The sequence below is a fragment of the Physella acuta genome, unplaced genomic scaffold, assembly GCF_028476545.2.
Source record: "Physella acuta isolate Inbredline_101_S28 unplaced genomic scaffold, ASM2847654v3 ptg001046l, whole genome shotgun sequence".
Classification (NCBI taxonomy): Eukaryota; Metazoa; Mollusca; class Gastropoda; family Physidae; genus Physella; species Physella acuta.
The window spans coordinates 353,648-380,659 of record NW_026732563.1 but is presented as its reverse complement, the minus strand read 5'-3'; the positions used below and the strand labels follow the sequence as shown (position 1 = coordinate 380,659).

Sequence of the window (27,012 nt, the reverse complement as noted above, 5' to 3'; positions counted from 1 at the left end):
AATCCTGAGCTAAATGAAATTTGGACATGAAGAGTAACACATTAGGGAAGGGGTGGGGAGGCGACCATTCTTCCACATTATCTACTGTAGGTTAACCTTTTAACCTAGAGATCCATGGGCAGATGAAGTAGAGTTTATGTTTCTGTGGCTTGAATTATGATGGTGAGGTCAGCTTTTTACTGAGTCAGGTACCAACCAGAGCTGGGTGGACTCAGGGACGTCCTATGGACTCGAGAACAGGATCCGAACTTGAGACTTTCGGGTTAGATGTCTTGAGCTCTACCCCTCGATCACACCGTCCCCAAACTGTGTTTGTATCAATAGGTAGTGACGTGTCAACGTTGAGAGACAGTGCTGGGGGCGGGGCAGCAAATGGGGGGGGGGCGTGTCTAAAGGGAGTGGGGTGCGGCACAGACGCCATTGTTTGCCACAACCAGGACGACCCCTTCCTAGAATGGTTGACCACCGAATGGATGACCCCCCACTCCCCCTATCTTTGAACATAAAAGGCAATTTAAGGTGTTTTGGCTTGTAAATGATACCAAAAAAAATTGGACTGAAATAAGAAACAATGCAAAGTTTGCAATAACAGCAAAAAGAAAACACAAAAATTCATTTTAAATGTGGAAAAATATATATGATGTAACGATGTACTCAATTTTACCTCTATCAGAAACAAATGAACATAGTATAGGCGGGGCTGAAGATAGTTAGCTGAACACTTTTCTCTCCCAAAAAATAATTTTCCGATAAATATTTGGGAAAAATAGTCGATCAAAAATGAACAAATGGTTGTTGTTCTTTTTTTAAATTAGATCTTTATATAACTTGTTACAAATATAATATTTATAATTATAACTTTAGTATATCTTTAGGCAGACCTGGGCAGGGGTGTGTAGGTCTACCCCCCCCCTCCCTCTCATGTATATTTATGTATATCGTCAAACACCCACGCCTTCAAAGAAAAATCAAAGACCTGATCCGCCTATGGGAGTAGGCCATAGAAAGCTCTTCATTAGCCGTCTAATCATTAAGAAAAGTCATTTAAATGTACTAAGAAAGTGTGTAGTTATTAGTTTTGCCATTGAGAAAGTGTGTAGTTATTAGTTCTGTCGTTGAGAAAGTGTGTAGTTTGATCGTGTTTTTTTAGTGCACTGGATGAAACTGAATACAAAACTAAGAGGCTCTCATGCTTCGCAATGGCCAACGTTGAAGCGAAAGATGGATTCGACTTCTTAAAAAATGAGATTCATCTATCTCAGTGAGTACTTTAGTTCGACTACTTCAATGTTGGCTTCGATTACTGATACTTGTATATTCACAAGTAAATCTAGTAAAGTACAGTATCGCATTCAACGATACTTCAGCAAGCTGAAAGCCAGCATCGATGAAAAAAAAAATGTAAGCCAGTTTAAATAATGTATCGTCCAAGGCTGTCGTCTGCCTGCTGATGACGTCATCACTCCTGCTGATCAATGCACATATCACACCGCCGAAGGCCGTTCTCGTCACAGTTCATACAGCGAAGGGCACAGAACTCTTCTGTGAAGTGGTTCCGCAGCAGAGATTTTTTACTGCCGTGGCAGTAGTCGCACGGCACAAAACGGTAGCCGCCGCACTTTTCGCACATAATACGCACAGTGATTTTCTGAAAAATAAAAATTAATGAAAATATTGTTTTGAAAAATATTTTTAGGCGAAGATTAAAAAAATATATTTTGTTTTAAATTTGTTTCATTTAAAGTGTGTTACAGAATACCTGAATACGCATAATTTTTTTTTTCTGGAGGGGGGAGGGGGTGGTCGTTTAGCTTCCAAAAAAAATACCACTTCAAATTCTCTAAGCTGTTTTATTGCTACCTGATATCGATACTTTAACACAGGGGTCTCCAAACTTTTCAGCCCGAGGGCCGCATTAACTATCAAATATCAGTTCGGGGGCCAGAGTTTCTTTAAGGCATCTCGTCGAGGTGGTGGCGACCCCCCCCCCCCCCGGAAGAACGTTTTCGCCCCCCCCCCAGCACAATATAATTTATATAGAAGTATATACACATTTTAAGTGTCCACCACCATCTGCCCCCCCCCCTCCCCGAAGTGAAAAGTCTGGAAGAAACACCTTTGGGGGGGGGGGGTTGGTCAACAACACACTCGATGTCCAAGTTTGCTTTGTTCTCAAATTATTCTTAACGTATTTAATTCTCAAAATATTTGTTCACACAGGTATGTTGTTCCAAAATTTAAAAGGTACTTTGATGCAGAAGTTTTAATATTAGGAAAGTCTTCCTTGTGCAAAATCTTATGAAAACCCATCCGCTCTTCTTTGAACGTGTCTCTAAGGAAGTCATTTTCTTGCAATTCAATTACCTCGCGCTGCAGTTCATCTTCGCAACTGGCCACATTTGTTTCAAATGGGTTTTGAAACAGTCACACTTTTTCTGCCTTCGAATCGACGTAAGAGAACCGCTACTGAAACTGCAGCTGGAGGTCTTTGATGTTCTAGTATGTAAATGACGTGGGGAAATCAGTGGTTTTGCTTCAGCCGTTAAGAACTTGCACTGCTGAAAGTGTGACAAGTTGTTGGCCTGTACTTATTCGAAATACATGACAAGTTTGTATCTGAAGGCCTTTAGGTGGGTTTGTAGATCAGAAACTAGATTTCCCTCTCTTGCTGTTTTAGATTCAGAAAATTTAAACGACTAGTTATGTCTGCAGCAGAGGCCAATTTCTATACCCACTCTTCATCAGACAATAATGGTTGTGGCTTGCCTTTACTTTCAGTAGGTCACCTATTTTTTTCTGAACTTAAATATTCTGCTCAAAGCTTTCTCGCAAAATGAGCCATCTTACTGATGTGAAATATGATAAATCTTGCGATTTTGTGTTTGTCTCTGAACTATCTATGGTAAGATATTCTCTCCGGTAAACAGTGTCATACATTCTATGTAGGGAAGCCAGCGCTTGTGTTATGTTCATGTCTTCATCCACACCTCTAATGAACACAAGAAGTTGAGGTGGAACAGCTGTTAAGCCACTCATCCATTGCAAATGAAAAATGGCAAAGTTTGCTTGCATTTCTCGCTATTTGAGTCACGAAGTTTTCACCGATGTCTGCAACACGGCGTGCAATGGTATTTGCACATTAAGCTACATTTTCACATTGTTTTGAATTTTCTGTGTAAAGTTCCTCAGTCACCTTTAACAAACATTTATTCAGTGGACAAAACGATAGTCGCGGGCCGGATAAAATGACCACGCGGGCCGCATACGGCCCGCGGGCCGCATACGGCCCGCGGGCCGTAGTTTGGAGACCCCTGCTTTAACAGGTAACAGCTAAAAAAAACTGAAAATTAAAAAAAAACTCGATACAACTCTGTTTCGCTGCCCGAGATGGGGGCAGTTGGGATGGTGCCGAGTGGGGGTCGGGACGTAATGTGGAAAAGTATCTGTGTGAATGCTATTCTGCCGGACCCTTGTAACAGAATACTGTACGTAGACCAGAGAGGGGGGGGGGGGGGCTGCGGACCGCACCGGGTGACACTATTTAGGGGGGGGGGTGACACCAAGGCAAAAAATAGCAAAATATATAGAGAAAAACTTGAGGGGGGGGTGCAAATCGAAAGTTTGAGCGGGAGGGGGGTGCAAATCGAAAGTTTGAGGGGGGGGGTGCAAATCGAAAGTTTGAAAGTTTGTCCCCGGGAAGGGTGACACCATTAAGTGCCGCACCGGGTGAAACCCGACCTCGCTACGCCACTGACGTAGACTATGAATAATAAATAATATAAACATTCCGCGTGCTTCATACAAGGACATTGGGACATGTGTAGTAAGTGAATGATGATTGCAATAGTAATAGGACTGCTAATTACCTGGTAATTATCTAACAGTGGGCGGAGCTCTCCTGCTTCGTTCATTTTCTCCAACTCTTCAGAACTCTAGACGGAAGTAAACATTGGGTTAAATATAGAAGCATACTCTTCAGAGCTCTAGACGGAAGTAAACATTGGGTTAAATATAGAATCATACTCTTCAGAGCTCTAGACGGAAGTAAACATTGGGTTAAATATAGAATCATACTCTTCAGAGCTCTAGACGGAAGTAAACATTGGGTTAAATATAGAATCAAGGGCAAAAACATTAGATTTGGTTGGCTCTCAAATTTTGGTCGAAGGTACTTATTTCAGAATTTTTTTTTAATTTTTAAAGGTTTCAGTAGAGATAAAGAATTGTGTATATCTTTAAAGCTGGGTCAGCTTTTGAAGGTTGTGGTTTCAACATCAACGAACATATAATTGTATTTAATTTATAAAACTTGATTATGCTCTTCTATGATGGGGAAACTGTACAGTTTAACTATAACCCTTGAATGCTGAATCTTACCGTTAAATGTTAAACCTTATGCTAAATGTTAAACCTTATCCCTTTGCGTTAACCCTAACCCCTGTAAGTTAAACCTAAGCCCTGTAAGTAAAACCTTACAGTTTTTACCCCTAAATGTTAAACCTGAACCTGTACGTTAAACCTGACCCCTGTATGCTAAACCTTACCCGTGTATGCTAAACCTTACCCCTAAAGGTTAAACCTGACCACTGAACGTTAAACCTAACCCTTGTATGCTAAACCTTACCCCTAAATGTATTCCGTCAGCGAAGACGTGAGGCAGATGCACAGAACTGACGCCCTCCTGTATCAGCCGTTGTTTGAGTTCCTGTTGGATCTCTCGACTCATGTACAAGTCTCGTTCTTCGTAGCGGACCTGGTGGGATACAAGACAATTAGGTCAGGGGTTCTAAACTTTTGTCCCAGTGGTACAAGTCTCGTTCTTCGTAGCGGACCTGGTGGGATACAAGACAATTAGGTCAGGGGTTCTAGACGTTTGTCTCAAGTCTCGTTCTTCGTAGCGGACCTATGGGGAAACAAGACAATTAGATCAGGGGTTCTAAACTTTTGTCCCAAGTCTCGTTCTTCATAGCGGACCTATGGGGATACAAGACAATTAGATCATGGGTTCTAAACTTTTGTCTCAGTGGTACAAGTCTCGTTCTTCGTAGCGGACCTGAGGAGGGGGGGGGGGGGACACAAGATATTAGATCAGGGGTTCTAAACTTTTGTCTCAGTGGTACAAGTCTCGTTCTTCGTAGCGGACCTGAGGAGGGGGGGGGGAACACAAGATATTAGATCAGGGGTTCTAAACTTTTGTCCCAGTGGTACAAGTCTCGTTCTTCGTAGCGGACCTGGTGGGATACAAGGCAATTAGATCAGGGGTTCTAAACTTTTGTCCCAGTGGTACAAGTCTCGTTCTTCGTAGCGGACCTGAGGAGGGGGGGGGGGGGACACAAGATATTAGATCAGGGGTTCTAAACTTTTGTTCCAGTGGTACAAGTCTCGTTCTTCGTAGCGGACCTATGGGGAAACAAGAACATTATAGCAGGGGTTCTGAACTTTTGTCTCAAGTACACAGGTACAAGTCTCGTTCTTCGTAGCGGACCTGGGGAGGGGGGGGGGACATAAGACAATTAGATCAGTTTGTCACATTGGTACAAGTCTCGTTCTTCGTACGGATATGAGGGGATACAAGACACTTAGATCAGTTTTGTTTTAGATTTAGGTTTGTAACAAACTTTGATTTGAAAGTTACCATATGATTCTATAACAAGCTATCAAAATTTATCATGTGATTCTGTAATAAACTATCAAAATTTACCAAGTAACAAACAAAATTTACCATGTGATTCTGTAGCAAACTCCTGACAATTTTACACCTCTCGCTCGTCTCCCTGACGACCGACATGGTCGTGGCGTACACGACGATCTTGCCCTGCTCCAGCAGACGGTAGTTGCGCTGTGGGGAGAAAGGTCAAGGTTAAACAAGTGACTGGGCTGGAGAGCATCAATCCAAGTTTTTACTATCCTCAGGAGAGTGTCCTGATAGGTGTCACTCGCCTTGTTGCACACCTTAATTACCCGAAGGGCAGTTAGGAGGTGTCTCAGAATGCACCCAACCTCACCCCCAACAACTTCTACCCCCCCCCCCCCTCCCTCCATATTATCATAAAAGTTTATCGTATCAGTAAATTACGATACAACATGTACCATCGAAAATTATGTACCAACCATGAACCCAGCTCATCCAGAGGCGTAGCGACTCATTTCGGCGCCCGGGGAGAACTATCAACTTTGCGCCACATGGGCGAAAAAGCGCTCCCCCCTACTCCTCAATTTACTAGTCACTATGCCTTGACAGTTGTAATAGTTTGTTAAGTTAGTAAGGAAAAAAAGCAGTTTTCTATTTTTCTATCATTCAGTAATGCAGCTCAAAATGAGTTTTACAATTATTTTTAACCCCATTTCGAGCCCCTTATGGAAGGCGCCCGACACGACCGCCCCACCCGCCTTCCCCTAGCTACGCCTCTGAGCCTATCTAGTCTTAAAGTTGCTATAGGCTTATACTAACACAGGGTCTTACTACTGTACTAAAACAAATTTTCAAGTTGTTGTTATACAACTAGTATACTGTCATCATATGTCATCGTACTCTCATCAAATGTCATAGTACTATCATCAAGCGTCATTGTACGATCATCAAATGTCATAGTGATTCCGTCAGGCCGTGGAAGTAAAAGACAATAATTAGAATAATTTCTTAATTAGCATGCGGTCAACCCTTGGGCTAGCCAGACAAGGACACTAGGCCTTGAAGGTGTAACGACAGGCGACCTCAGGTAGGCTAAATCTTCTGTTTGTTAGATGCCTAATGACATGGTAATTAGATGCTAATGAGCGGGTTCTCGCACTGTCGAGTCACATTCTTCTCTTAAAGGATTAGCAGCTTAATTGTGTACAGACTCCATCCATCTTTTCGCACGCTCTCTCCATATTTTCTCTGTATTTCTCTCTGTCTCTCTCTCTGTCTGTCTCTCTCTCTCTCTCTCTCTCTCTCTCTCTTTCAGTTTTTTTAGAATGGACTGGGGGGAGGGGGAGTATAAGATTTTTTTTTCTTTGTAAAAACATGATACTCAACAATGACTCTCAAATTACCTCACAAGTAATTACTATCACATTACAGAACGCTAATTACACTAAAATAATATACAATAATAGCTATGAAAGTATAAACCCAAGCCATAAAGGGGAGTTAACAAATGTCTAAAGCTAAAAAAAATAAAACTACGTATTAAAATAACATGCATGTTTATGAATATAACGTCAGTTCTTTAGTATTGAGTCGCCTCTAGGGCAGGTAAGTCAACGGGGCTGGAGAGTGCTAACCCACACCCACACCCCACACCCCCAATTAGGGACATTTAAATCAACTATGGAGGGTATTTCTTAATCGTCAATTAGGGACATTTAAATCAACTGTCCTGGGGGTGGGGGGTCTCTACCACCCCAGTCTTGGAACCTCTACGGTGACATTCACCTTATTCAAATTACGGGGAGGTAATCCATGTAATTTCTGAGAGGTTTATTTTCATCTTTAACTGGTTGGTATACAACCATTGGTGCAAGCTTTGAATAAAACATTTTGTTGTGGTCTTTCTTGTTCTTCGTTCTTGTAATATTGAAGGTGTTTTTTTTTTCTGCCGCATAATCAAGTTTTACGATTCAACTTGTGTCTGCTTTTCATTCTGGGTTTTCTCTAAACTTTAGACCAGGGGTTCCCAACCTTTTTTTTACTCTAGAGCACATTCTAAAATATCGGTAGGGTGGCGGGCACCACCTATTTTTAATCGACAAACTCCTTCCAGAGGCGTAACGACCCTTCCCGTCACCCGGGGACAAAACTTTCGATTTGCACCCCCCCCGCTCAAATTTTCGATTCGCACCCCCCCCTCTCCCCCCCTCAAACTTTCGATTTCCATCCCCTTCAACCTTTCAATAATGTTTATAAAAAAATTCTGTCTCTGTCGAATAGTGAGAGGCGGGCACATACGAATCGTTCGGCGGGGGCCATGGCGCCCGCGGGCACGGGGTTGGGAACCCCTGCTTTAGACTAAAGAAGTAGTTGTTTGATTTCGGAGTTTTATCTCACAGAAAGGGATGTTGCTCCCATCTAACAAGCCTCTTCTCCCCGGGGATCGAACTTAGGATTTGGAGTTAACAATCTTACGCTCCACCACCCGGCCACGCCCTAGACGTCGTCTAATGAAGAATTTTCTTTACAGCTAGACTCGACACGGGAATGTTAACACAATGTGCTAGAAGAAAGTCATGCACGCGTACAGTCACAAATTGAACGCTTAGTATCAGCAATGACAACCAGGGGCGAAATTAACTTGAACGGATCCTCGGGCTGCTGCCCTGTCAGTCCCTAATTGTATCCGCCACTGGTACCAACGTAATATCAAATTCTACTAGCCGTACAATATGATGATACCTAATGTGAACAAGAAGTCTGGCTAATATGGGTCCAAGTTTTCTGACTCGGTAAACTGGAGGTTATGTCGTAAAGAGTACAATACCACAAACATGGTCCTGAACATAAAAAACAACTGTATCATAAAATAATATTTGCTGGTAACATTCTTCAAGGGAATTTCAAGGGAATTAAATCCGTTCAAGGGAGATAACACGCGTGTTTTTCCCCCTCTTATCTCCCTTATAAGCATCTAATGTTAGTTGACTCTACTGAACGTTCAATACATTTTCTTTGAAGCTAGGCTGTCGACTCAGGTCGGTGTGTGGTTGGTGTGGTTGGTGTGGTCGGTGTGTGGTTGGAGTGTGGTTGGAGTGTGGTTGGTGTGGTTGGTGTGTGGTTGGAGTGTGGTTGGTGTGTGGTTGGAGTGTGGTTGGTGTGGTTGGTGTGTGGTTGGAGTGGTAGCGAGACACAGTATTTGTACTATGGCAGCTATTGCTTCCTCGTTGACGCCATCTTGTTTGTTAACGTACGCAAGCGACATGTGACCCGATCGTATGGAGTGGGGTGAGGGCGGGAAAGGGGGGGGGGGGGGGTCTGGTAAACTACCTCGCAATATTTTTGTAGGTTTTAGCCGCCTTCCACTCATTGTAACACGTCACAAAAAGCCAAGGCCATCTAAACTATTTAAAGTAACATCATCAAATCCGCCCCCCCCCCCCCACACACACACTCACACAATCACCTTCTCCATAAATAACATGATAATATTGTATGCTAAGATTGTTTTCATCACGTTTTCTCTTTTAAAATACCAAACACGAAACTTTATATAACTTGGACAACCCTACCTCCCCCCACCACTCATCGATGTAGTGTATCTTTATCAGTCTATCCCCCCCCCCCCCCACCAATCAAGATATGTGACGAGTTATTGACGACACACACACGCACAAACATACACACATACACACCCCTCAGGACATTGAGGGTACAAGTAGATCATGAAACTTATTTTTAGCCGACAACAACAGGATCTGTGACGTCACGGCACTTGGACAAGATTTACGACACCTATTTAAAGCTGATCTCACGTGATATTTGTAGATCTTTAAACTCTGGCTAGACAACTAGGCAGTATTTGCAGGTCTTTAAACTCTGGCTAGACACGACCAGGCAGTATAATATAAACAATAGGCAATGAAATCTCAGTAAGGTCATTGCAAAGATAGCAATCTACAAAGATCACTATGTATAGGCAAAGATTACTATCTACATAGATCATTATCTGCAAAGATCACCATCTACAAAAATCACTATCTGCAAAAACCATTATGTGTAAAGATCATTATAAAAAAGATCATTATCTACAAAGATCACTTTCCATAAAATTCACTGTCTGCAAAGATCACTATCTGTAAAACGATTATCTGTAAATGTCATCATTGACTGTATAAAGCGTCCTATATCGATAACTGTACACAATACATCGCTATCTGCAATATTAGTCTTCGAAAACATAATAGACAGCAAACACCATTAACAGCAAACATATTAAGTACAGACACAAACAATGCATCAATCACTGCTTACCAGATTAACTGCACACACCATTACCCGCAAACATGATTGAGCAAAGATTTCTTTTAAAAAAAAATTTCCATTAACCTTTGACCTACTATCTACAAAAGGCCTTCAGCCCGCAGCTGCGGATGATCTAAAAATAGATCACCAGACCACCGGAAGTGGCCGGTCAATTAAAACCTGACTCATCAAACAAGGGCCGCAACAATGCCGTCTGGGCTAACTAAACAATACCACCCCCCCACCTTTTAACCGTGTTTAGACGGGAGGGGGGGGGGGGGGTTGCAGGTGTTAAAAGAATTAAGTGACAAATGTGTCTTCTTTGATCGCGGCATTTCTCACATTTCAAGACCAGGTCATCGTGACCTGATGAAAATATCCGTTGAAATCATTTCTCTCACTGAAAGTTAATTTTAAAGCACACTGAAATCGACATTATCTAGTTCTATCTCCCAAAATGTAGTTTTGATAAAAACGCATTTGAAGTTTCATGATGGGGTCTGATTTACCTTATAAAAATATTTTAACTTATTTATTTTTATTATAAAATGTTTAAGGGCATTAAACAATTAGCATTAAATCTATTTTTATGACTTGATGTAGCAATAGAAGCCCGAAATAATTATTTTTCGCTTTTGAGATAGAACAAAATACTATCAACTAGATCAGATTCAGGATTGTAAAATTGTATAAAGTTCCAAGTCAAATTTATTTTTTTTACTGGCCAATATTTTTTTTTTAATTGATTTACATCTTTTTTTATTTTTTTTTTTTTTTTTTTTAATTTTATTTTAAATACTTTTATTTGCAATTAAACAAGTACATCAACATCAAATTTTTAAACATAATTTTGAACATCAAATGAAAACGAAAGGTTTTGCAAATGTACATAATGAATATTTACATGATGTCATGTATTTGATTATAAAAAATTGCAAAGGATGACAGTAAAAGGGGTAAGGTCAAATAAAAGTATCTACTCGTAGTTAAACCCAATGTCAAATTAAAATTGAGGGCGAAGCAGATGACTTAAAGTCACGTAGATAAGTGGAGATTAAATATTGTGTTTGTAGTTTGTATTTTATTGTTTAGTATATCAGTATAGTATTATTGCACAAGTATACGGGAACTACTAATTAAGACAAATACAAATAATTTACATAAAAAGCATAAACATTAGCCCAAACTCTCAAATACTCAATGTGAAAAGGAGATTCGAAAAGGACGAAAAGATTCAAGAGGTTATGTCCCCTTGTAGTATCAATTAAAAACAGACCCATTCGACCACTAATGAGAGTGTTCACCTTGATGAAGTGTGAAATGAATAATTAATTAGCTACCCTTAACAGATGGCTAATTATAGCTACTAAGAAGGGTTTGATTTTATCCTTGACTTGAGCGTTGTTTTTTTTTCCATCTCTTACAAAAACAGAAACAATAGTTGCATCATTGTTGAATTTAGTTTCAAAGTTAATTTATCAACAGAGTTTGAATTAGACTTGGATAACGATAATGGACTTCAAAACGGGAGTTTCCAATTAAGGGAATTTTTACCTAAACAAACAGATGAACATCAGAGAGACTTCTTTTTTCTTCTTTGTTCTTAATTATTAGTGTTGATGAGGATCGAGATTTATCTGCCAGTGGGTTTGAACACGAAACTTTGTTCGAATTTATCAACCATGAGCTATTTGCCGACTCGACCACGCCTCCAACACAATTAAGCGTTACGTGTCAACTGGTTATGCGCCATTGAGGACATTGACTCCGATTTCAGCCTGCTTTTCTTTTTGGATTTGCTTCCATAGCCTTTGTCCAACCAAGAACAAACTACAAGGCAGCAGTTGTTTACTTTTGGAGTTGTCTCTCCTAGAAGAGTGGCTATCCCCAGCTAACGAGCCTCATCTGCCCGAGGGTTCGAACTCGAGACTTTTCGTTTTAGCAACCATGAGCTTTACCGACTCGACCACGCCGACCCCATCAGAGAGACGAGTTTTAACGTTTTTTGTTTTATTTGAAGATGTCTCAAAATGGACTTGTAGATATGAATCTAATACTGCGTAACTTACAATGCATTCAAGCGTACCAGAACAGCCCTCGTCCTAACCGCTACTAACCCGCTGACTGCCCCCCGCAATCGTTCACTCGCCCTTTTATACCCGCATTCGACCTTGGGATTACAAGACATAAACACACAAGGGTAACTACACAGTAAGGTGAACTCCACTCACACAGGCACTCTCCCCTAGTTCTAGACTATTCTAACCTATTCTAAACTAACCTACAACTGGCCCGTAACAGTATTTCAACTGACAATGTTAAAAAATACCTGGCATAAGAATTGTATAAACGTTATAGTATTGCCAGTTGAAGTAAACAGCTTAGAAAAAGTATTTTAACCTAAATTTCGCCTGGATTGGGAGGTGGAAGTGGGTGGGAGGGGAAGATAAAAATATACTACTATCTTAGATCAACAACATATATTATCTTATTTTAACCATGATTTCGTTGACGACGTCGTGGGTTTATTTATAAACATCTTCATTATCTACACAGACACACACACACAAACAAAAACTATATGAGGCTTGATGCAAACGTGAATTCAATTTTTACCAGAATTTATGAAGGAATTTCTTGACTAAAACCTGTTTTGATATGTTAAAACTGTTTGAACATTAGAATCGCAATCAGATGTAATGAGAATTAATTTTATATACTCATTTTCCTGGTTTGTGAAACCGTGTATAATAAAGGAGGGGGGGGGGGGGGCAAGAGTTGAGGGGAGGGGGTCAAGAGTTGGGGGGGGGGGGGGCGTAAAAGAATGGATCATGTGACGTTGGCGTGAGTGATAATCTGGCAGTAAGTTGTCACGTGTGAGTGACGTGTCCATACCACGTGATACACACACAGTGCAGGATTGTCCATAAGCCACACACACAGTATTAGCTAACCACACACTCACACAGAACTTAGCTGTAGCTAGTCACACACACAACCAAAATGCCCACAGTACATAACAAGCCACACACACACACAACCACACAGATAACCAGTATACAAACACACAATCACACAGATTACTAGTACAGCCACAAACCACACACACACACACACAATCCGTCCACAGCATCCAAACACACAACACTGTTCTAAACACATCTCCTTTAACTACAATATACCAGCTTAATCCCCCCCCCCCTCCCACCGCAATGGTCTATGTATCAGAACATTAACGTTAACTCATTGTAACACAACATTAAAATCGAAGATTTACAACTAGATGGGAGACAACTCGTGAAGGACACACCGCGACTTTATCGGCTGATAGCTGTCTGTGATACACTCAGTCATTGTTACACTTTCAATTTATGCGTAACTTTTTTCCTACACGCGTGAATACATCGTTCAATAATAAATGTCTTATTCACATAAACATATGTTGTCGGATGGCGTATGATTTTATGGGAATGTATATATCTACTATATATATATATATAAATATATATATATATATATATATATATATATATATATATATATATATATATATATATATATATATATATATATATATATATATATATATATATAGTACATATGTACATATATACATTCCCATATATATATATGTTTTCGGCGGAGGTCAAGACACACACCCGACTCATATGATTCACGGTTTTGTCGGTGTGGACGATAAAACTATTTGGAAGGTTTCGGTGAATGCGCATATGAAACAGGTGGGGTTCAGTACCTGAAAAAGGTTAAGAACCACTGGTCGATGAGAATGTCCTAGATCAGTGATTATTTTTGTTATTAATAGAGATGCTTAAGTGTGTCACGAATTATTAGTCAACTTACCCCCATCCCAACCACACATTCGAACAAAAAGATGACGTCACATATTTTCAACCCGTACCCTTCCACCATCCAATTTTTTTTTATTTAAAAAAAAATCCACACAATTATTCTTAAATTAACACATTTTATTTTACCAACTACGTGTACAAGCTCTTCCACAACTCTAATTTTCTTGAGACCTACACCTCGTCACTCAAAAAGTCAACAAAATCTGGCTCTTCCCCACTTTAAGCTGTGTTGTCCAATAAATCCCACAGGTCCCCATTGTTATCTCCCTTAAATCGAGGAAATACAACACCAACAAGACCAGATTTACCAGCACACCACACATTACCAGATTTTATAATCAGTTCAAAATATTTTTATAATAGTTCTCATCTCAACACCATAAGTCTATCAATATAAATGCGTTTCTTAATTTTTTACGATACTTATTTACCAAAAAAAAAACAATGGTAATATTGTTTAAACAATACAATTTCAAGTAAAGTTAGCTAATCAATTATTGCTTCATCTTCAGAATAACACTTCCTTTACTTTTCTTTCTCGTATATACGAAATATAGAGAAAGTCTTGTAATCGTCCGGAAAAACATAATTTTGCAATCTTGTCCGTATGTCTGTGTGTATGTGTGTGTGTGTGTGTGTGTCTGTAAACACGATAACGTGAGTACCGTTACAGCTAGGTTGATGAAATTTAATATATAAGTATTTTATCAAAATTGTAGATTCGTTTCAACTTTTGAGCGATTTCCGATAACGGGATTTGGTACTTTTTTTACTTTGTATTTTTCAAAAGCCTATAACTTGAGTACTATTTCAGATAGATACATGAAATTTCACATGTAAGTAAAAGATCTAATTCTCTACCTTCTGTCAAATTTTGAGTAATTTCCGTTGACCGGAAGTAGTAATGTACGCTATTTCCGATTTCTCAAAAAACTAATGTAAATTTATAAAGTACTAATAATATTGCGCACTAGTATGCACTTTTTTATTTGGCGTTCACTGGTGTCCAATTCTTTTTCTACGAGATTTTATTCTATTTTAAAAAGTTTAAGTATTTAAAATGGATTAAAATTCATAACTATATCCCGAGTTCCCATCCCCTGTTGTTTTATATTAGAAGATTCGAGAAAGTTTAGGGGAGATCACTCCCGGTTTATTTAATTTTAAAAAGCAACACTGAACATTCACGTCAAGAAATTAATCAATATTAAAAGTTAAGGGGGAAAAAATAATCATTCCTAGGAAGTTATTTTTTTTAATAGCCTTCTACTTCTATTTTATCTCAGAATTTCTGTCCTGATTTTTAAAAAAAACTTGTAATTAGTGTTTTAAGGTTGATTGTTTTTTTTTGTTGTTTTTTTTCTAAATTATGATTACAGTTTAACTTGTTCGCTGTATGACTCAGAGAGACTGAATCTAGTTAGTTAAAAAATGGTCAGATTAAGTACCTACCTGCTTCAATAGAGTCAATTTTTTAATGTGAGATATTCACGCCCACATTAAGGTGAAATGGGTTGTTATGGGTGTTGATATGAATGTTGTTATAGTTGTTGATAAGAATGTTGTTATAGGTGTTGATAAGAATGTTGTTATAGGTGTTGATATGAATGTTGTTATAGTTGTTGATATGAATGTTGTAATAGGTGTTGATATGAATGTTGTAATAGGTGTTGATATGAATGTTGTTATAGTTGTTGATATGAATGTTGTTATAGTTGTTGATATGAATGATGTTATAGTTGTTGATAAGAATGTTGTTATAGTTGTTTATACGAATGTTGTTATAGGTGTTGATATGAATGTTGTTATAGTTGTTGATATGAATGTTGTTATAGTTGTTGATATGAATGTTGTAATAGGTGTTGATATGAATGTTGTAATAGGTGTTGATATGAATGTTGTAATAGGTGTTGATATGAATGTTGTAATAGGTGTAGATATTAATGTTGTAATAGGTGTTGATATGGGTGTTTATATTGGTGTTAATATGGGGTTGTTATATGTGTTAATATGAATGTTGTTATAGGTGTTGATATAAATGTTTTTCTGGGTGTTGATATTAATGTTGTTATGGGTGTTGATATGAATGTTGTTATGGGTGTTGATATGAATGTTGTTATGGGTGTTGATATGGGTGTTGTTATGGGTGTTTATATTGGTGTTAATATGGGGTTGATATGGGTGTTGATATGGGTGTTGATATGGGTGATAATATGGGCGTAATATAGATGCTGATATGACTATTGGTATGGCTGTGAATATGGGTGTTGATATAGATGTTGATAGGAATGTTGATGATGCTGTTGATATTTTGTCTAAGTTGCCCAACAATGTTTTCGTGGCCAAGTTGATAGTTTGCTATTTACATAAGTTAAAATCCACACGAAATCATATCACGCCACACCGACTCACACCGCATAAAACCACACCTACCTAAATCTAACTGCATTAAATCAGACAAAACCAAACCACACTGACACACACCACACCAGACCAACCCACATCAATCCACATTACACCAACCCACACCTACCAGCATAAAATCAAATTAAACAAAACATACCCGCACCACAACACACCACACCAATCGACTCCAACACACATCAAATAACACCAAAACACACATGCCACAACACATTAAACCACACCTACCCACACCACACCACACCAACCCACACTTACTCGCATCAAACACACAACTGCTGAACTTAGCTGAAAAAAAACTTTATTTATAATCATGTATTGATTTCAACTTCAAGAGAAACACTGGTCTATTATTTAGATTTGACTTCAATTGTGTCAATTTACTTTAAACAAAACAACCCCCCCCCCTTCTCCTTCCCTCCCCATAATGCTATGTTGACGTACACTGTAGATCCTTCTACTGCACATACCTCAAGATTTCCCCCGAGGGGACTAAGGTTTAATCTGCCTTGCGAATATCTCCTCATAAAAATCATAGATAAAAGACTTAACTATGCCGGAAGATTTATGGCCCTTGCGGATTTTTTAAAAAAAATAGATTCGTATCTTTTTTTCTATGTTTCAGTTTTTGGGTTCAACATTTCCGACTTTCGCTGCGAGTTGGGTCAGAATTTGGCCAGATTGTCGTCAGCGTGATCGGTTAATATCTTTTATCTGAAGATGCCAGGTTGGGGTGTTATGACAACATTGCTCAAGCCACGTCTGTGTTGACAAACTGGCAGAAAGTTGACGAAGACGAATACCACGGGGAAGGGTTGGGGAGGGGGGGGGGGGCGCGGGGTGGAGCGGGGGTTGAATAGAAAAACACGTTTTTTTTGTCTCTTATTTAAACACTGTCCGGCGGTTTTAAAACAAAAACGTTGGAGTCGGGAAATCGGTAGTTTAAAAACGAATAAAAATGGTTTTAAAATAAAGTTCGGGAGGGAAGGGATGTCAACTTGGCAAGAAATTCATGTATGCTTCGGCAGTCAGTAAATTGTGAAAGTTTAACATTTAGGGTTTTTTATGTAACAAAGAGAATTGGCTAGACAATAACATTTTTTTATATAACAAAAAGAATTGGCTAGACAATAACATTTTTTATGTGACAAAAAGAATTGGCTAGAAAATAACAAATTTTTACGTAACAAAACACAATTGCCTAGACAATAACAATTCTACATAGCAAAACACAACTGACTAGACGATAATCTATGAGAGATGAAGGATATTGAATTACTTTTGTTATTGTCTGTTGTTGCTGTTTTAAACTCTGTCTTTGAAATTTAAACATTACGGCGTCATGAAAAGAGGCTTGACTTAATTCTCTGAAGCCCCTAGGGAGCAGAAGGCTGCATCTACATCTGGGGAGCAAAGTACTGCAGCCACAACCCCTCCACCGGACCCTGTTTTGGGCAGCCCATGTAAGCCCCACAGCCCTTACTTCCATGCTAAGAGAAGCCTGTCGAAGGTCGTAGGTTTGGTTCCTAGCCTGAGTCTGATAGTCAGAGTCCACTCAGCTGTAATGAGTACCTACCCAAAATCTAAGATTGTTGACAGGTTAAGTAAAGCTAAGTTCCCCTATGCGTCCTAACGATTCATGGTAGAGTTAATATCTTTCTTGGCCTCGGTATATGAAGGGTATGGTATGGTCAGCACTATGCTCTGCCGACTTTACTTTTCTCTAATGTAAGTTACCCATCATAGCTGAGTGGACTCAGGGACGTGGTACGGACAAGTCCGGGCCGCGATCTAAACTCGAGACTTCAGGATTAACAATCGTACGCTCTTCTACACAACCACTCCGTACCATAGACAGGATAAGATGGAGATATTTTTGTTAAAACCACAAACACATAAATCTAATATAATCTTTATTTATCAATTAGACTGACGGGTATTAGAACTCTTATTTGTTTTTCCCGTGTACGTATATCAGACGTTGTACACATTACTGTACACATTATTTTAATGTACACACAGGTACACAGTAAGAAAAACACAATTGTTCTGGCCATTGCGACAGAACATGACCTCTGAATGTTGAGCGACCGGCATATTGAAGAACATGTTTAGAATTTGAGGAAGGGGGGGGGGGGGTGAACATCAATTTACTGGTGAGACGGTGAGATACTTAATTACTTAATTACAGGGTATCAGACGACAGAGGGGACCATTGTTGTGTCAACATCCGGTAGTGCCTGAGTCATCTTGGACACGTGTTAGCATCGCGATTGGACCATTTTAAAACGGGGGTTGTTGTTGTTACCCCAATTCATGGGTATCTCGCAACATTGTTACAATGGTTTTTTTTTTTAAAGTGTAATTGTTTGTTAACAATGTTAACATGTTTGTTAGAAATGTTGAAATGTATATTACATTTACAATGTTAAAATTTTGTTAACGATGTTAAAAAGTATGTTAACAAGTTTGAAATGTATGTTAAGAATGTTAAAATGTATGTTAACGATGTTGAAATATATAGTTTAACAATGTTGAAATCTATGTTAACAATTTTAAAATGTATGTTAACGATGTTGAAATATATATTTTGACAATGTTGAAATCTATGTTAACATTGTTGAAATATGTAAACTGTGTTAAAATGTAAGTTTACAATTTAAAAACACAATCACCCACAGTTTAAAATTCTGAATTCAGGATGTATTATTTGTATTTTTCAGAATAAAAATTCACTTGGTGTTGGTGAATTAAAAAAAAAAAAACTTCACGCGTTAACTTCCGGGTAATTAAAATTACCATAAAGCGGGTTGTTTCCCTTGACGTAATCTTTTGTTGTTCCAATCACGTTTATGTGAAATGGAACCATTCAGTCGCTCGCATGACTTTGTCACGTTTGTGACACGTTGCTTCTATGTCACTTTTTTTTTTACTTCCTCGATGTGACGTCATCCATTGTTGACTTTTTTTTTTTTTTTTGGCTGAGGGGTTTCGGTGGTAAATTTTTGTTTTCGTTAAAGAGAATTTATTGAAGAGGATTTAATGTAAGGTTAAGAAATAATGTAATAACAGAGATAGCGGGAAAAAACAATAACAAAACACTTGAAATTTGAATAACTCGCCTTGTGGTGCAAGGTTTCAATGTGTGTGGGGTGGGGAGGGGGGGGGGACAAGGAAATTTAAAAATCGTGTTGTAGGTCGCTTTTAGAGGTGACGTTCACATAAGATATCACGTGGGGCAGGTAGGTGGGGGGAGGGGGTGATATGATATATACCCACGTGATTTGTTGAGCTATAAGTCTTTCAGTGGTGACACAGGGTACTAGTAGGTGGAACTAGGAGAAGTAAAGTGGTGACACAGGGTCATAGAAGGTGGTACAAGGATACCTACACTGGTGACACAGGGTACTAATAGGTGGTACTAGGAGAAGTAAAGTGGTGACACAGGGTCATAGAAGGTGGTACAAGGATACCTACACTGGTGACACAGGGTACTAATAGGTGGTACTAGGAGAAGTAAAGTGGTGACACAGGGTCATAGAAGGTGGTACAAGGAGAAAGTGGTGACACAGGGTCATAGAGGGTGATACTCAAAGACCTACGATGGTGATACAGAAAATAGAAGGTGGTACTAGAAGACCTAAAGTGGTGACACAACATCGAGATAACCCTCCCCCCTCCCTAGGCTAAACAGATATAATAGGCTAGACCTGAACCCCGAGGCAGCCCAGACCCCAGTGTTCCGACCCCCCAGTGTTCCGACCCCCCAGTGTTCCGACCCCCTCGTGTTCCGACCCCCTCGTGTTCCGACCCCCTAGTGTTCCGACCCCCTAGTGTTCCGACACCCTAGTGTTCCGACACCCTAGTGTTCCGACACCCTAGTGCCCCGACACCCTTGTGTTCCGACCCCCTAGTGTTCCGACCCTCTAGTGTTCCGACCCCCCTAGTGCTCCGACCCCCTAGTGCTCCGACCCCCTAGTGCTCCGACCCTCTAGTGCTCAAACAATTCCTCCACGTCACCTAGAACCTACGACCCTCTAGTCTATAACATTTTAAAATAGTTTTAGAATTACAAACGTAACGTCATTTCCCCAACCCCCCCCCCCCCCCCCCACCTACCACCACCACCACCCAGGTTTCCTCCAAGGTTGTTCGTCTGATAAAATCAACGACCATAGACAAAGATAAGACATATCCTTTTCTCCGGGCAAACAGTGTTGAACAATACACCTGGGTTTTTATGACTTCATTTGTCAGAGGGAGACGTGCAAAGCCCGTTCCCCGTCGGGATAAGAGGATTGAGAGGGGGGGGGGGGGACATGGGCGTGGCTCGATGAGGTCACGTGACTACACGGGCGATAAGTGCACGTGATCGATGTGCGGGTTGGTGGACGACGGGTTGTCGGATCTGTCTCTCTGTTTGTAAACAACATTTAAATTGTCCGGAACTGACAACCAGATGACAACTACACGACAACCACGCGACAACCACACAACAACCAGATGACAACCACAAGACAACCAGATGACAACCACACGACAACCAGATGACAACCACACGACAACCAGATGACAACCACACGACAACCAGATGACAACCACACGACAACCAGACGACAACCAGATGACAACCACACGACAACCACACGATAAGCACAAGACAACCAGATGACAACCACACGACAACTACACGACAACCACAAACATCCACACGACAACCAGATGACAACCACACGACAACCAGATGACAACCACACGACAACCAGATGACAACCACACGACAACCAGACGACAACCAGATGACAACCACACGACAACCACACGACAACCAGACGACAACCAGATGACAACCACACGACAACCATATGACAACCACACGACAACCAGATGACAACCACACGACAATCAGATGACAACCACACGACAACCACACGACAAGCACAAGACAACCAGATGACAACCACACGACAATCAGATGAAAACCGCACGACAACCAGTTGACAACCACATTACAACCAGATGACATTAACACGACAACCAGATGAAAACCACACGACAACCAGATGGCAACCACAGGACAACCAGATGACAACCACACGACAACCAGATGACAACCAGGCCATATCATGACCACAGTAGCACAGACAATGACCCTAAAAACAACTATCAACACAACTCTAATTTCCCTGCTCCTGTCTAGGCAACAAACTGCCGTATGTTGTCCTTTGATATCACCGGCAAGGACGATCACTCTAGACTCGTAGGCCAGAGGTATCACACATTGTATCGGCAGGGAATTTTAAATGAGCTAAATCAAAATCAGCCGCGGGTATTTTAAAAAATGACCCAGCAGTTATGGCAGAAAGACTTTAAATACACGAGCTTAGTTTTAACGAGCCACACAATCAAGGTTGATAATTAAAAATGTGTTATTTTTTAAATACGTAAACCTGCTGACCTGCTGAGAAAATATTAAATGTCCGCAAGCAAAGAAACTATTTCAAATATCGGCAAAACGTTAACCGTTTTGAATTCTACGTGTCAGATTACTGCCAAATGTATGCTGAGATATTTAAAATTATGCGTGCAATCCTTATAGTTTCGAAAGGGTTAAGAAACATTTTTTTAACGAGAAGGGATTATTCATTCTAGAAAATACTAATTATTTTACTTTAAAATCCAGATTTAAAACAATAGGTTGATGTAGTTTATGATTGATTTCACTTAGGTTGATCTAGTTAAAGAAAAGAACTGAAATTACATGCAATGTCATTCTTCCTGTCTGGGCGGACAGTCTGTTGGTTTAGTCAGGAATTTGAAACCCTGACAAAACAAAGACAAACCCCTGACAAAACACTGACAAAACACTGACCGAATCTAAGCTTTGTTGAGCCTGTCTGTTGGTTTATCAAATATTGGCGAATATCTGTGTAGAGGAGGTGTTGTGTGTGTTGTGTGTGGAGTGTAGAGATGGTGTAATGTGTGTAGTGTGTAGAGATGGTATAATGTGTGTAGTGTATAGAGATGGTGTAATGTGTGTAATCAGTAGAGATGGTGTAGTGTGTGTAGTGTGTAGAGATGGTGTAGTGTGTAGTGTGTAGAGATGGTGTAGTGTGTGTAGTGTGTAGAGATGGTGTAATGTGTGTAGTGTGTAGAGATGGTGTAATGTGTGTAGTGTGTAGAGATGGTGTAATGTGTGTAGTGTGTAGAGATGGTGTAATGGGTGTAGTGTGGAGAGATGGTGTAATGTGTGTAGTGTGTAGAGATGGTGTAATGGGTGTAGTGTGTAGAGATGGTGTAATGTGTGTAGTGTGTAGAGATGGTGTGGTGTGTGTATTGTGTATAGATGTGTCATTTGTGTAGTGTGTAGTGTGTAGTGTGTAGAGATGGTGTAATGTGTAGTGTGTAGAGATGTGTCATGTGTGTAGTGTGTAGTGTGTAGAGATGGTGTAATGTGTGTAGTGTGTAGAGATGTGTTATTTGTGTAGTGTTTAGAGATTTTTCATACTCAGCGTGTAGAGATGGTGTAATGTGTGTAGCGTGTAGAGTGTAGAGGTGGTGTATTGTGTTGTGTGAGTTTTGTAGAGATAATCTAATGTGTCGTTTATGTATGTTGTTACGTACCCCCTTCTCTAATCCTTTCGAACTAGTCAGGGGATCGTAAACAAGAAGAAGAAAAATAAAAATAAATAAAAGCCAACTTCAGTAATCTCTATTTATTCGCCACAAAATACAACATCTAACATTAACCCGCCACCAAAGTACAACAATCAGAAATATACACAACTACCTATAACGACTAAAGTCCTTAATTCGACTGCCCTACTTGTCCCTAACTGTCTAGCCTAGCCTAAGTCTAAAACATGTCGTGGCTTTCCACCAGCTCACAAAGACGACCCATGTCTGTCTTCTCTAAACCTAGCTATCCGAGACGAGTACGTCCGTCTCCGAGCGCGTGTCCCGAGTGTCTGTGTCGAGTGTGTCCCCCTAGTCTCCGGTCTACCCTCCTAAAGTACTCAAGTCGTCCCAGACTAGTGTGGGAACCTTGTTAATCGAGCCTGACCCCCAGGTCAGGTCAGGTCAGGACCGTCCACTGGGCCCTGTCCGATCTGGAAGGTTTTCCCAGCCGTAAATCACGGGCTGCTGGCCACGTTAATAGCCGAGTCCCGAAGACTTCCATTCTGCCACGCCCCCACAGCGTGAGATCTAATCCGTGGTGTGGCCGTCAACTGCGTCAAGAACCCCAGGTTCTCACGACCAGCACTGGTCAGTGCATTAACATGCCTAAGCATTTCATTTTAATTACCTGGCCCTCCTCGATGGGACCAAACCCAGGTAAAGATCACTTGGGTTCGTAACACCCCCACCCTTCAAGAAATTAATTCGCCACTTGGTGAATTAATTGAACATCTTTTACTAGACAACCATCCCAATCTCACAAGTCCTCAAAAGTCCCAGAATAAACCTAAATGGGACTAAATCCATTTAACATAATCATTACCAAAAAGATAAGACACGTGGATGATTTAGTCACAATAACAAGTTTGACTAAATACCCCAAACATAATGTCATCAAACATAGACATCAAAGTAAATAAAACCGCAAATTTGCAACACATATGTCACTGTCGCACATAATCTCAATGTTGAAACCAACAGTCTTCGTTTTACTGATAGTTACGTCATCAGTCAACAAAACCTGTCAATACAATTAAAAACTGTCACGAATTCAACATCATGTAAAACATCAATAACACATTTTTTTTTCAAACAAGACATGTAAGAGGTACATTCTTTAAGCCTGAAAACAGTTCATTTTGATTAGGACACTTGCGTCCTGGGAAAACATGAAACAGTCTATCTTGGGAACAGTTCTAATAGGTTTGAAACACAAATTAGTTTTCCGTCTTTCGGGTCATCATGAGTCCGTAAACATAAAACTTAAGCCGAACTTTATACCGGCGCGGCACAATTTTAGAAACAGAAGTATTGTCCGTCCACACCAATAACGACTCGCACATAAGGCGTGGCTTCACAGGACAGCTTGCACTAATGCCATGTTTTGACTCGATGTTAATCCTGAACATCGAGGCACACAAAGAGGGAACGAGTACACGCCCCGTCTCCGTGAAAGCAATGGGGTGTGCGCTCGCTTGTACGCACCCTCGGTTGAGAGAAGTAGCGTGACCCGCTGAGGTCACCGTCTCCGGGTTGTTGGTTTTGACCGGGTCGGTCAGAGAACAATAAATCACCTCCGTGATAAGGGGAGGGAAGCCTGAGTTAGGCTCAACTCCTAAACAAGAGGTAACAACTATGCTTGTCACCGACGTTGACAAAAGATTCGTCGTCTCCTCAAACTCGGGATGTAGAACACCATCCGCGTGACCTCCAGGTGAGGTCATGGCCTCCAGGTTGCTGGACTTGACCGGGTCGGTCAGAGAACAATAAATCACCTCCGAGATAAGGGGAGGGAAGCCTGAGTTAGGCTCAACTCCAAAACAAGAGGTAATGACTTGGCTCGTCGCCGACGCGGACAAAAGATTCACCGTCTCCTCGATCTCTGGATGTAAAACACCATCCACGTGACCTCCAGGTGAGGTCATGGCCTCCAGGTTGCTGGACTTGGTCGGGGAGAAATCAAATACTGCTGGGATCATGGGAGGACAGCCCGTGTTAGGCTCACCTCCAAGACAATGGGTAACAATTTCGTCTGTTACCGAGGCTAGCAGAAGATTCGTTGACTCGTCTAATTGAAGATGTGGGTCACCATTCACATGACCTCCAGTTAAGGTCATGACGCCTTCAAGATGACAAGTAGTAAGGTCTTGATCAGATGCAGTTACTGGTTCAGGTTCAGACGAGGACAGCCTGTTCTCATGGGTATTCACTCTCTCGGTGGTTACCGTGATTTCAGCGGTGGTTGTAACCACTGGTTCTGATATTGACTGCCCCTTTTCATGACTGGTCAACATCAGAGTGGTTGCCGTTATATCATCGGTGGTTGTATCCACTGGGTCAGATATTGACAGCCCCTTTTCATGACTGGTCAACACCAGAGTGGTTGCCGTGATTTTATCTAAACCAATAACTTGCTGAATGCCTTCAGTACTTGTCGGCACACAACTCTCAACTCGTAAGCTATCAGCACGTTTTGACGTTTGTGCTGATTCTGCTAGGTTAGAGTCGACTTCAGGGACTGAGCCAAAGCTAGTGGCAGCCTTAGTCTGAGACTGACAAAACTCACTACCTACTCTATCAGACAACAAACTATCTTCTTCTCTATACCGATCCTCGGAAACTACTACACTGGCCTGAGAGAAAACAGAGACAGATTCTGGAAAGTCAAACAATCCACTAAGATGCGCCTCCTCCCATAGCCTAAGTAAATCCCGTTCCCTCCTGATCTCTAATAGTTTCACTTCATGTCCGAACAGTTTCTCTAAACTTTTAATGTTAATTTCTTTCCAAGATTCTGACATGAATATATCCCTCCTAATCTCTAACAACTTCTCCTCTTTTTCTCTCGCGATCTCTAACAACTTAACTTGATACTTTCTCTCAATTTCTTCAACCCTAACACGTCCGATCTCATAATATTCTATCGAGTCTAGACACTCCTCCTCTAATCTACCTGTATTTACCAACTCAACACAAATATGATCTCGTAGAACTCTATCTCTATCCGAGACATCAACCTCTAGTCCTAGCTCCTCAACTAGACGCAACAACTCTACGCGACAAAACCTGTCTAAAACTTCTAGAGTTGGACACTCAATAAAACTCATTACGTCCATGATTCACACTTACGGAACTTATTCAGCTAAATGGTGGCGGTTAACTAACAAAAATGTGGCTCACAACCAACAACTTTAACTTAAACATTAAAAGTACGGCTATCACCTTTGACACTTCAAATAGGTAGACACCAGCTATACTGGGCCAACCAAACTAAGATATCCAGCTACACTGGATCACAAACGATTCACTCACGTATACTGGGAATTGACCCTCCAGCTATACTGAGCAAACCAAACAAAAATTACGAATTTATTCACGTACCTGGGAATGACCCTCCAGCTGTACTGAATAAACCCGAACACTCCAGTTCAACTGGACCACACAAAAAACATTCAAGTATACTGGGCATTAATCCCTCCAGCTATACTGAATAAAAATAAAGATTCCAGCTCTACTGGACCAACATAAAAATCAAGAAAAATAAACTCAGTGTCAATACAAAGGTGATAAGCTCGCTACTTACTCAATGTTTGGAAAACTCTCCTGATTCCGTGAGCAACTTTATTGTCACTACTTCTAAAACTTAAAACTAAAACACAAGCTCGTGAGCCCCCAACTGAACATGGCATCAAAAGAAACTATTCAACTCGTTGTCTGTCCTATCCCGGACGAGCCGCCAATTGTTACGTACCCCCTTCTCTAATCCTTTCGAACTAGTCAGGGGATCGTAAACAAGAAGAAGAAAAATAAAAATAAATAAAAGCCAACTTCAGTAATCTCTATTTATTCGCCACAAAATACAACATCTAACATTAACCCGCCACCAAAGTACAACAATCAGAAATATACACAACTACCTATAACGACTAAAGTCCTTAATTCGACTGCCCTACTTGTCCCTAACTGTCTAGCCTAGCCTAAGTCTAAAACATGTCGTGGCTTTCCACCAGCTCACAAAGACGACCCATGTCTGTCTTCTCTAAACCTAGCTATCCGAGACGAGTACGTCCGTCTCCGAGCGCGTGTCCCGAGTGTCTGTGTCGA

At 40.5% G+C, this 27,012-nt stretch overlaps 1 protein-coding gene across 1 annotated transcript in view; it reads right to left on the bottom strand.

Moving 5' to 3' along the window:
• Positions 1-1,145: 1,145 nt before the first annotated feature.
• The window catches only part of LOC131954999 (glutaredoxin domain-containing cysteine-rich protein CG31559-like), a 43,267-nt gene continuing 17,400 nt past the window's right edge, over positions 1,146-27,012 (bottom strand). Inside the window, exons 3-6 of the mRNA XM_059318875.1 lie at positions 5,723-5,839; positions 4,625-4,753; positions 3,867-3,932; positions 1,146-1,648 (exon numbers count right to left, since the gene is read on the bottom strand). Of these exons, the coding sequence (XP_059174858.1) occupies positions 1,460-1,648; positions 3,867-3,932; positions 4,625-4,753; positions 5,723-5,839 (501 nt within the window). The 3' untranslated portion in view covers positions 1,146-1,459. The remainder of the gene's footprint in view (positions 1,649-3,866; positions 3,933-4,624; positions 4,754-5,722; positions 5,840-27,012) is intronic.